Consider the following 12,421-nt stretch of genomic DNA (forward strand, 5'->3'; position numbering starts at 1 on the left):
CCTCAGTTTCCTCTATTCTAGCCTCAAGGGTGCTGCCCGCTGGCAACACTGCCTTGCAGCAGGACGAGGGCTGCCAGGCTTCGCTGACTGGGTGCCTGCTGGCCATGGCAGCTTTCACTGACCTTTGTCTCTCTTGGCTGTTCATTTCCAGAGCGTTCACGAGCCCACAGGCCCCAGTGAGGGTTATTTGCAGCTGGAGGAGCTGGTGAAGCAAGTGGTTTCTCCTTTCCTCGGCATCAGCGGGGACCGTGGCTTCTCAGGCCCCACGTACACGCTGGGTAAGGGGCGCAGCTCCCGGGTTGCCAGGAGCCTCGGTGACGACGACACCGGCTCTGTTTAATGGGACGCTGATTACGTGCCGCGCCTTCCCTTCCTCTGTGGGTCACGTGCTCATCTGTGCTTTTCACTCACTCACGTTCCTGGCCTCCCCAGGCTGCAGAAACCTCCTCCTCCCTTGCCGATTCCTCCCCAGGGACCAACACGGTGCCTCTGTGGTGGCGCTTGTCTCATCCACATCTTTGATCTGTGGCTTTGATCTTATTCGTGTGCCTGGGACATTAATTTGTCTATATTTGATACCAGAAACTGCCTTGTTACGCCCTCAACGGAAAAACCACTCATGATGCATTTCCCTTTGAGAGCAGCTCGGAATGTGAAGCCAACTTGTCTGTGTGTGGCAGGTGTTGTGAGCGGCTGGTTCCCGCTCCGTTTCTGTAGGCGCCACCGCACGACAAGGAAAGGGGCTCCTGGATTTGGGGACGAATCCTGTCGGGGCCTGTTTTGGTGGCTGTAAAGTGAGCATCCGTGAGCATCAGGCTCTGTACTGGGTGCCTGGGAGAATCTAGAGCTGAATCAGGTCTCTCCCTTCTCTCGGTGAGACCACGGTGCAGACGGGCTGGGTAGGAATAGCTATATAATGTAATGATATAAAGCAGCTCTCGGTGAGACCACAGTCTGGGTAGAACAGCTGTATGGAAAGGCTTGCAATAAAAGACACAGTCACTGTCTGAAATGTAAGCCTTTAAAATGCAGGAATTTTTTGTTCGTTGTTCTGTCCCCAGGAATGGGGCCTGGCACGTAGTAGGCACTCAAAAAATATGTTAGATGATGGCAGGCAATTGTACCCTAAGACAAGGGGGTTCCGGCACCCGCAGAGAGGTGCAGGGGCAGAAACAGATACTGAGCTGGGAACCGACTGCCCGCTCTGCTCACCTTAGTGGTGCTGTAGCTGAACCTCGAAGAAAGGAGCAGCCTCCAGCGAGGTTCCCTGCCCCTTTCTGGGCCTCTCTACCACAGAAAAAGTCAGGGCCAGCCGGCAGTTTCCACGACCCTGGTCATGTTTCTCTGGAGACACCGGCTTAACCACAGCCGCTGCGTATTGCAGGGTGCCAGCGCCCGCCTCTGCCTGCTGGTTCTTCCCCTCCTCCTCTGGCTCGCTCACTCCAGCCAGGAGCCGGGACAAGCCAGCGTTGCAGTGACACTGAAGGCAAACAGTCTCCTGCCCCTACTCCCTGGCCCCAAGCTGGAGCCCACCTTCCTGCTGGCTCAGCTCACCAAGTCTGGGGAGCTGGGGTTGGGGGATCCAGGGAGATGTCAGTACGTCAGCATGTTAGCTGGGCTGTGGCAGGAATGCCACCATTTTGGGGCCTAATGCCACTGTAGGGGGAGAAAAATAGTTTTTCTTCAACTGTCATAAGCTCTTAGTTAGAACAGTCCCCTCTAATGGATTAATGAGAGACAAACAAACAGGAGTTTATTAACATGTATATTTCATATATACCTGGGCCACACCCAGGGAATGAGTAGTTGTCAAAGAGGTGGCTTTGAATTTCAGCTTATGTAGCATCTTTAACAAAGAATGGTACATTTTTAGAGAAGTGACAAAAGGACTTTTAAGTCTCTAGGAGTGGCAACTTGTGGGAAGACAAGTATGTGGCAGACAAAGGTTAGTTAGTAAAGCTTGTTAATGTAGACTCCTCTGGTACCATCTCCAGACAACAAGGGTCTAAAGTTGTCTTCAGGGGTGAATCTCTGTTCTCCCGGGCAGAAGGCGGGCAGGGTACCTTTTGTCTTTGTAAATCTGGGTGCTGCTCTTAAGCAAGTGAGGGAGGACAGAGAGTTCTCCTGTGCCGGCTTCATCATTGCCTTCAGCTCAGCAGTCCTCGCGTCCGGGAGGCATATTTTGGGGTGGTATGTTCTGGTCTCCCACACCAGGAGCAAGAGTGGATTTGGAAGTTTGTTCCGCGAGGACTCACTGTCAGAGAGGAGACCTTTCGTTTTCCAGCAAACATAAGAATAACGCACGCTTTGGTCCGATTATAAAGACCTTTTTATTCTTGCACTGAGGAGAGTCCCTGCCTCTGGAGAGTTGTCTCAGTAGAGGCAGAGGGAAGAACCTTACCCTCTTTTTGTTAATCTTTTTATTATTTCACCAAATGTGTTCTAAGACCGTGTCCCAGGCACCTTGTGAGGCGCTACGGATATATCCTCAAACAAAACCAACTCGTCCCTGTCCTCCAGTACACACAGCCCAATGAGGAAGTCACCAACGAGTCAGTGACTCATCAGTGTGCAAATATTCTGAAGGGGAGAAGGATAGGGGCCATAGAGCCCCCAGTGGGGGACTTTACCTTGATGAGGAAATCTGAGAAGGCTCCCTGGAGGAAGTGATGTCTGTGATGGGACCGGTGGGGTAGATACGAGGTACCTGAGTAAACAGGGAGGGAAGACTAACCCAGGCCAAGAGGAGGACCTTTGGGAGGATTTGGAGGGCAGGAGGTGAGCAGGAGGGCAGAGCATTTGAGGAACTGAAAGAGCTTCAGAGTTGCAAAGCTGCCTGTGTATGGCGAGGGAAACCACTGGACACAGGCCATGTCCTGAGCACTGTGCCAGGTGGGCTGGATGCCAGGCCACGGCTCACACTGCTGTTCCCATTTTACAGGGGAGGCAAGTGAGGATTCAGGTCACCTGGCTGTTGGAGCCAGGATCCCAAAGCCCAAGCCGTTGGCCCTTTCTCAGCTGGCCCACGGGTTCTCCCTTCACTCTACCTGCCCGTCAGCATTTAGGAGGAGACTTTATTATAATAGGGACTGCCAAGGAGTTCCTTAGCCCAAGAAGTATCCTAGGCGAGACGTTTCATCCCAAACCTCTGGATACCAAAAAAAAATAAAGTGGTCACAATGGTGCCTTCCTTACTGAGGACATCCCTTTCCAGATACAGAGAGGACCCTTGGGGCCTCAGTCAGTCCTTCAGTAAAATGGGACAATAATATTTATCCTGCTTGTGGGGCAGGGGTGTTGACACGACTGGCTGAGGTAAGAACTAAAGAGTCGAGTTGGGCGTGAGAAATCCCTTCACCGTGGGGGGCTGTGCCATGCCCCCCTGGGGCCTGAGTGGGGTGGGAGTGGCCAGGGGCAGCCGGGGCGATCGGTCCTCTCAGAGCCACCACCCGCATTGCGTGACCGACCAGGCTGTTGGCATGGGTTTGTTCCTGCTGGGGCTGGTCCTGCCGTGCCTCAGTCTCCAGTCACCCGTGGGGCGGGTGAGCAGAGCTGGAGAGCGGTTTACTCACGGGGGCTGCTCCCTGCGCCCAGGAGCCCGCCAGGCCTCGCCCTGGACCTAGGAGCTGGCCTCAGGGAGAGAAGACGCGTCGTCTGGGCTGTGCTGGAGCCAGAGGGTGCCCTCCCGCCCTCCCGCCCTCCCCTCCGAAGAGGCCTCTTTTGTACAGGGGGTGGGTGTGGGGGTGAAGAGGAGGGTTCATCAGAGGCCAGCCCTCGTCCCACCTTTCGAGTTCCCAAAGTCTGCAGGCTTTGTCCCCACTGCTGACAGGGACCTCCTGCGCACACTCTGGGCTCCTCCACACGGCAGCCCCGGCCTCCCAGCAGTCCCCTCCATTGTGTCTCCAGCGAGGGCCCGTCCCCTTCGGGAGGGTGTGACTGCTCTGCCTGCGTGACAGCCAGGCATTCATGGCTTTCAGGTGCCTGCCCGGCCGGAGAGCGGCGCCCACAATGGGCTTGGTGTGCAGGGGTCACAATGGCTGCTTTATGGTGGCCGCTCCCGGTGGGGCCCGGCCGGGAGCCTGGCTGATCAAAGGCCTGGGAACCGAGTCCCCAACAAAGGGCCTGAGGACAGCCTTATCCAGCTTTGCTTCTCTCCGGGGGTTTGAAAGGAGCTGCTAGCTCGGGTGCAGGGATGAATGCCAGCACTCAGCGGGGCTCCTGGAGGGTGAGGAAGGAATAAAGGCTCCCCAGCCCCACCCCGTGTGAAAGGCCAGAAGAGGGAAGAGGAGGTGGCCTGGAGGTGCTGGCTGAGGTGGCAGGACCCAGCCCTCCCTGCTAAAGGGCACCCCTGCAAGGGAAGGACCAGTTTGTAGGTCCCAGGGGTACCTTCAAGGTAATGAGTCCCTTAATGAGATTCCCTTCCCTGGGTGATAGGACCCAGCCCTCCCTGGGGCAAAGAGTAGAAAGAAGGGGAGGAAAACAAGCAAGAGCGTGGGTAGTTCTCTGGGTTTCAAGGCCTCCCGAGGGGCCCAGTGGGACTGACCCCAGTGGGACTGACCCCAGTGGGGACACAGCTGACGCACTCATCTGAGGTTTGGCTCTGGAGCCTGGCGGGAGCTTAGCAAGGAAGCGCTGTCTGCCCAGGGGACTCAACACAGCCGTGCTGCCTCTGTGGTCTAGGCTCTGCCCACACCCAGTCTTGGGAACCAAAACATTCCACCCAGAAAGCAGAAGGAAGAGCCCTAGTCCCCTCCCGTGAGTCATCGCAGGGAGAGAGCTGTGGAGGCAGCCGTGGAAAGAGCCGGAGCCTCGGAAACCACAAGGGCTGGGGCTCAGCTGTGAGGCCTGGAGCAAGTTGCCTAACTTCTCTGAGCTGCGGAGGGCTAAGCACAGAGGCCCTGTCCTTCTGTTCAGGGACAGCAGGAGAGAAAAGCTGCCCTGTCTCAGGGCAGGGCCAGGCAGAGTTGCCACCTGCTGTGTTAGGGACCCAGCTAGAGGCGGCCTTGGCCCCCTGGGATCACTCCCAGGGGGGCTTATGTATGCCTCCCTCTCTCCCTCCCCTGGATCCCAAACCACATCTTGGCCCTTGCCATGCTGTGTTGCTATGTCCTGATTATTTGTCAGTGTCCCCCACAGACCTTGTTCTGACAGTTACGTGCGTGCAGGTCGTGAGCAGGGGCTCTGCTGTCAGCCTTGGGCTCGAGTCCTGGTTTTATCACTAACTGTGACTGTAAAGTTCTTCAACATCTCAACCTCAGGTTCCTCTGCAAATGGTCAGAAGGAAAGCATGTGGGTGGAGCACTCCTTTGTTGGGGATGGTCCCTAGCACATTGCGGATGCTCAGTAAATGGTTGCTCATTAGACTGGACCCCTCCTCCCAGGCACACGTGCGCTGGGCTCAAGCCCCTTGTGGCAGGCCTCAGCAGATTTGTTTTTCTTTTCCTCTTAGCAACTAATGCAGCGTTTTGCATATACAGGTAGTAGCTTAAAAAGTGTTGAAGGAGGGGGTAGGTGTCAGGGTCCCTTACCCAGGGCTGGCCTCCTTGCTCTGATTCCGGCTCTCAGCCTATGAGCCCTGCTCAGTGGCAGCCATAGGTGGCCTCTCTTGTCTGATCACTGCCTGGGGACCCCTCTGAGGACCATCGGAGACACCTTTCCTGGGCTCTTTCCATGGGGTTGGAACCCATGGAAACCATCACACGAATTCTCATTTCCTCCAACGATGCTGCAGGTGTCGGCCGTGCAAATCGAGTCCCTGTTACCTCAATTTACCCTGTGTCCTCTCTGGGCCCAGTCTTTTCTCTGACTCTTCTCTTTTTGGACTGCCACTCCGGCCATATCTGCCTGGCCCAAGTTTTAGCCATGTTGTAAAATCCACCATTAATACTGCTTCTTTCCTGAGACTCCTTCCCCAAGCAGGAGTCCCCCATACGCCTATAAAACATTATTTGAGTCTTTGCCAACAGTAGAAATGATCTAGCTACTGTCTGCCTCTCTGGCTCTACCCTCTGCACAGAGATTTGCACGTAGAAAATGTCCACTGAACAGGTCTAGTTTAGCCTCCTGCTGGGCTGCTTGAAGGGTTCAGGCCACAGCGTGTTTCCCAACAACAGTCTACAGTGCTTGCTTTTAACAGCAGTGTGAGAGAAATGAATCGTTTTCCAGGGAGTTTTTTTAAGGACAGTTCTTTAATGGGGTCCTTGCTGCTTTGAACTCTATTTTATAGTTCTCGATTTGGGGGATTATAAAAGTAATACAGGGTTATTATAAGAATGCAGACATTATAGGAATGAGAAACTTGGAGGGTACAAGCGTCCCTGCTTCAGAAAGAACCTCTGTCAACACTTGGCATGGATTCTTTCTTCTCGGTTGCTCCTTGGTGTTTTGTCTCCTGTCCCCAAAGAGAAGGGCCAATGACCCCTCTCCAGGCCACTGCCAGCCTCTTGTCTAGCACCTGCTGGGACGCAGTGTTTGCTACTGCTCCGCTTCAGAGGGTGGGCTGGCTCAAGGAGCGTGGCTGCCAAGGGCAGCAGTAGTGCCCGGAGACACAGCAGCGTGTCGTGGGCAGAGTTTGGGCACTGCCATCTAGAACCTAAGAGAATTGGGGCTGAGCTGTGTTTTGTCATCTGTGCAGTGGGGATAATGAGACCAGCCCTACCTGTTTTAGGGGGAGATTGGGACTGAACAGTGAGCCCATGGATGGGAACACACTCCAAACCCTTAATTCAGTGAATTCTAATTTCTACATATTATCATTTGGTTTTGAAAAATTGTTATTGTTACCACCAAATAGGTCCCTTGGGGTTCTGAGCCAGTAGACTTGGAGATTTAGTCCTAAGGATTAGAATTTCATTCTCTTGTCATTACTTACACGCATAGACACACACATAACGGTCCGATGATGGGAGCTGCCGTGAGCTTTGCCGATGGACGCTGCAGAGCAGCCCTCACTGCGGTCCGTATCCAGGAGTGTGAGCTCTAGAAGTGACTGACACGTGTGTCCCGGGGCCCTCCAGACCCATGGGAAGAGCAGAGAGTAAACTAAAGCATTGTGGGCCATGTCCCCCAGGCCAGTCTATGGCAGCACAGTTTGCTTTCCCCTTGGAAGGTGGGTCAGCCCTGTCCTGTCCAAGTGTGGCGGGAATAGTGATGCTCTCAGACCCCGCTCCACTGCTCCCTGCCCTGCTGACAGAGGGAGTGTGTTTCTCTTGGGTCTTCAGGGTGTCAAGGACATGGGCGCTGTGGAAGGCAGTGACAGGTGACGAGGTGTGGGTGATTGGAAGGCTGGAGAGAGCTGTGCTCTGGCACAAACGGAGGTCGAGGAGAAGAGAAGGCCTTGAACAGGACCCGCCTGTCCCCCAGCCCACAGTTCCACAGCTGTGTTAAGGGCATCGCCACACCTTCAAAATGGTGCTCTCCCAGGCCAGGCTGGCTTCAGCAGCCGGACCGTCCCGCACCCCTGCCTGGCTGAGCTCCTCCGTCCAACTCACAACAGGATGCTGGGCCTCAGAGGGAGAGAGCAAAGCTGCCTCGAGAGGAGCGCAGGTGGCAGGGGGGACTTCTCTGGGACCTTGTCATGGTGCCACTGCTCTGGCCAAGGCTCTGTAGGTTTCTGTACTGGCACGGGCTGGAAGGTGGGAGAGGGGATGGCTGGGGATTGGGAGTTGCTGGTAGATATGCTTCCTCCTCTGGGAATCTTCTCCCCAGGCTTCAGTGACCCTACTGTTCTGGTTCTTCTCCTGCCTCTCCGACCCGCCCAGGGTTTCCTTCCTTCTGGAGAGGCAGTGGCGCTTGCCGGTACGACACTCGGCTTCCAGAGTCCAATGCTTGTGTTCCAGGCCCAGCCCAGTCTCTTCTTTGAGACATCAGACAAGTCTTTTAACCTCTCTGTGACTTAGTTTCCCTTTTGTAAAATGAAAATAGCAGTAAAAGCTCCTACCTCATTGGGTTGAGAGGATTTAATTGGTTTGTAGACACAAGATGCTGAGAATAGCTCCCAATGCTCTTAAGCGCTATCCTGCGTGTTAGCTCTTAGTACTTTTATTGTCCTTTTAGGAGGCCTCTCTCATGTTATCCACCCCACACAGATGCATACAGGAGAACAATTTAGTCCTTGACCCTGTCTTCATTGTCAGAGGGGTCACGTTCACTCTGAGGGCCCCAGCCATCACCAAGTTCCTCGGGACTCTGCAATTTTCATATCCCAAAATGTTTTCTTTTTGTCATTATAAGAAAAATGCATGCACATGGACTCAAATTTGAGAAGTATCTCCCCAAAAGAATAAAGGAGAAATTTTAAAAATCATTGGTAATACCTTTACCCAGCAACAACTACTATACAGCCTTCCCAGTTATCATACATATGTGCATGAACTCAACACCCAGGATAACCCCAGTTTTGTTTAAAAAGAAAAAAATACATATAATACTGTCGTTTATATTCTGCTTTTGTCACCAAATATTATACTGCAAGCATTTTCCAATGTCCTTAAATATTATGTGAAAATAACCAAATTCCTGTCTTTATGTAGAAACTTTCTCCCCAGCTTCAGCGTCACATATTGCAATTTGGCAGTGGAGGCTCCTCAGATGCGACCCAGCCAGAGCCCAGCTCTTGGTCGCACGGGCTCTGCCTGTGGCCCTCACCCCTTCCCCAAGTCTGTTGTCCCACCACGGCTCAGTGCCTGCCACCATCTCCATCCCTCCTGCTCCCACCCTGTTCCCGTGGTCTCCTGTTCTTGGGTTCTGTTGTCAGTCTCTGTTGTCTTGCCCGCATCACCACAACTCTAGATCCTGTCCCGATCACCTCTCACCTCGACTCTGATGCTAGTGCTAATTTTTTTCACACGGGATCCATATCTGTCATGGAACGTAATCCCCGAGCCTTCTCCCTGGCTTTCCTCACTCTGGCCTCTCTGGCTCCAACCCGTCCTGCCAAGGGGGCTGCAGAGGCATCGTGCCATCCTGCCCCGTGACCTGCAGGGTTACCTGCCTCCCCCCGCCCTGCCCTGGCCTGACGCATCACAGATGCTTCCGTCTGGCATTCAAGGGCCCTCCCTCCTAGGACACGGCTCATCCTGCCAACTTGGGCACATCCCCACTGTCTCCTGTGCTGTGTGTTCCGGCCAGGCTGGGACCTGATGGCGCCTTGTCTCAGCTGCTTGCTCAGGCTGTTCCCATTGCTTGGAACGCCGTCACCCCCCCATCCCCTCCGGGAGCTCTGTCACCCTGAAGGCCCATTGCCAATGCACAGCCTCCCTGGCAGGATTCCTGATTGTCCCCAGACAGGCAGGCTTTTTCAGGCCCTTGAACCCCCTGCACTTGGCTTGCCCTTCCTTGGGGCACCTCGCCTCCTCTAGCTGGGGGTGTGCTTTGCACGCGCATCGGGAAGAGCAAGGAGTGAGACAGACCTTGTTTGAGTCCCAGCTTCTGCCTTCTTAGCTGTGTGGCCTTGGATAAGTTATTACCTCTCTGATACTCTTTTTTTCCTCTGTAAAGTGGGAGCTATCACTATATCGTGACTTAGGTTCAGTTTTTAGGAAGATTCAAAAGGTGCGTGTCAGGGTTCAGCAGTTTCTGCATTGTGGTGATAGCTCAAAAGCAGCAGTTTTATCACAACTTGTGTTGAGCCCTCCTGGTGTCTGCCTCCTCGGGGCGGTCCGTGGAACTTAGCCTGCCTGTGATGGTGCTAAAGGCCCTTTGAATCTGGGAGAATTGACTTGAACAGACAGCACAGGTACCAGGCCCTTGACCTGGTGGAAGACAAGGGCACTGGTCGTCCTGGTTCAATGTGATTTGCAGGATGGTCCCGCTGCCTTGGCTTTGATAGCTGAGGCCACTCCCCAGTCACCTCTTCTGCAGAATTTAAGCTTATGAGGCCTCTTTCACGTCATCTGTTGGAACACAGAGGCCACTCTTGCAAGGAGCCAGGGGCTTCTTTGAAGCTGGCCAGCCAACACCCAGGTCTTCTGAGGAAATTGGTTGAAAGGGAATTTAGGGCAAATCCAATGAAGCTCAGGCAGCAGCTAGGAAAGAGAAATGATTCCCTTGACCCTTCTCTATGAAGGAAAGGCTTTTATTGACCACCTAACAGGGTAGGGTTGGTCAGGGGTGGTGTGTGGCATGAATGGGTAAAGTTGCAAGAGAAACCTTTAGATGTCGCCAAATTCTTCCCTTGCGTTTCAGCAGGGCTGTGCCTACAGCTGTTCCTAAAGGTTGAGCCACCACCTCGCTCTTCCCCCAAATTGATTGGGAGCTTCTGACCACCGTTATCCCCTCCCCAGTGACAGCCTCTGCTGGTTTTTCTCTTGCAGGCAGGCGGCACTCCAGGGTCCGGCCCAAGGTGACTCTGCTGAACTATGCCTTGCCGATGAGCACGGCCAGCCGGCCGCTGAACGAGATGGCCCTGACGCCCCTGACGGAGCAGGAGGGGGAGGCCTACCTGGAGAAGTGCGGCAGCGTGCGGCGGCACACAGTGGCCAATGCCCACTCGGACATCCAGCTGCTGGCCATGGCCACCATGATGCACTCAGGCCTGGGGGAGGAGGCAGGCAGCGAGGACAAGTGCCTGCTCCTGCCGCCCAGCTTCCCCCCGCACCCCCGGCAGTGCTCCAGTGAGCCCAACATCACCGACAGCCCTGACAAACTGGAGGAGGGGGCGGGTGGCAGCCAGGAGGGCTCAGAGCTGAACTGCACTTCCCTCAGCTGAGTCGAGGTCTCCGGGGCTTCCCAGCTCCTGCTGTGCAACCAGGATGCAGACAGCTCCATCCCCGTGGGCAACCGAGGGGCTCTTCCTTCGGGCAATGCTGCCTTATTTCTCTTGAGGTACAGGCCTGGGTGAAATGCCCTAGGGGGAGACCCCTGTGGTAAACCTCTTCATTTTGGTGACTGTGACCCCCTCGTTGCAGCCACCTAGACCCAATTGCCTAATGGTCACTTTCTGACTTCCAGCCTTGCCTGCCTGACTCAGATCCTCAACTCTGAGCCTTTTCCCCCCTGATGTTGGACTGCCAGGTCCTCCCAAGGATACAGCCAATGCCCTTAGCATGACTGTAGCTAGAGGTTGTTAGGACACACACAAAACCACCAAGGATGTGTCGGTCTTTGGGGTTCCCCTGTAGGTTCCCTGTGATGCAGAGGCTTCTGCGTGAAGAGAGTTAGGAGGGAGGTAGCCCCTTTCCCCTTTCCTTTTGTGTAGAGTGAAAGTATCCTGCACTCTTGCCAAGCATGGCTCTGGGAACGTGGCTTCCTTATTCTAGTTTCAGAATTACTGGGAAAGAGTTGCCCCGCTGCCTTCACTGCCTCCAGATCCTGTGCTGCCTACACGGAGGCCTTTGGCTTTTGGCCCCGGAAGGCTGCAAGGCTGGAGCAGCCCCGTCTTTCACTGAGCGGCGCATTTCCCTCTGGAGTTTTCCCCCGAGCTCAAGGAACCGACTCCGGAGGAGTAGCTGCTGCCTGCATCTCTCTCTCATTTCAGAAATGGACCGATTTCTTACTGTGGGTATGAGAGGCCGGCTGAAAACAACCAACTAGTCTGTACCTGGATTTGACTTGAATTTTTAACATGTGTATTGTTTCAAAAAAAAAAAGTTTGCAAATATTTGCACGTAGGATCTTGCACTGTTCATTTCTAATGGGGTGTGTTTTTGAACTAAAAAACAAGCAACCCCCCTGGGAAAGGAACCTAGAAATGGTCCAGATAAAGTGACCCATGGTGGGCAGGGCTCTTATGCTGCAGAGCTCTGGAAGCAGCTGGATTTGAATCTAGAATGCCCTGTGCTTGTGAGTGTCGTGGTTTCTAGGAAAAGCTGCATTGAAGTGGGAAGACTTCAGTTTGCCTCATGGGCAGAGAATTGTAGCAAATGGAATGTTTCCATGCCTCCCAGCGGGGGGAGATGTGGGCAGGAACTTGTGGAGGGATGTTTATTCCCTGTGATTAAAGAAGTGCCCAGAAGTGCCTGGAATTTCTAACGTGTGAGGTCTCAGAGTGCCATTTGGGGACAGCTGACTCTGGCACTGTGCTGATTCTTTTTTTTTTTTTTTTTTTGAGACAGAGTCTCGCTCTGTTGCCCAGGCTAGAGTGCCGTGGCATTCGCCTAGCTCACAGCAACCTCAAACTCCTGGGCTCAAGCAATCCAACTGCCTCAGCCTCCTGAGTAGCTGGGTCTACAGGCATGTGCCACGATGCCCAGCTAATTTTTTCTATATATATTTTTGGTTGTCCAGATAATTTCTTTCTGTTTTTAGTAGAGACGGGGTCTTGTTCTTGCTCAGGCTGGTCTCAAACTCCTGACCTCGAGCGATCCTCCTGCCTCGGCCTCCCAGAGTGCTAGGATTACAGGCGTGAGCAACTGCACCCGGCCTGTGCTGGTTCTTAATACTGCTCCCTGCAGGTCTGGGGCTCTTTATACACCTTGAATCC

General features: G+C 54.0%; 1 protein-coding gene across 1 annotated transcript in view; it reads left to right on the plus strand.

The window, feature by feature from the left end:
- PRR5L (proline rich 5 like) overlaps positions 1-10,980 on the plus strand; it is a 52,582-nt gene extending 41,602 nt beyond the window's left edge. Inside the window, exons 7-8 of the mRNA XM_069469827.1 lie at positions 152-278; positions 10,314-10,980. Coding sequence (XP_069325928.1) covers positions 152-278; positions 10,314-10,708 — 522 coding nt within the window. The 3' untranslated portion in view covers positions 10,709-10,980. The remainder of the gene's footprint in view (positions 1-151; positions 279-10,313) is intronic.
- The last annotated feature ends 1,441 nt before the right edge of the window (positions 10,981-12,421 follow it).

Source organism: Eulemur rufifrons, chromosome 6, assembly GCF_041146395.1.
Source record: "Eulemur rufifrons isolate Redbay chromosome 6, OSU_ERuf_1, whole genome shotgun sequence".
In the NCBI taxonomy this organism is placed as follows: domain Eukaryota; kingdom Metazoa; phylum Chordata; class Mammalia; order Primates; family Lemuridae; genus Eulemur; species Eulemur rufifrons.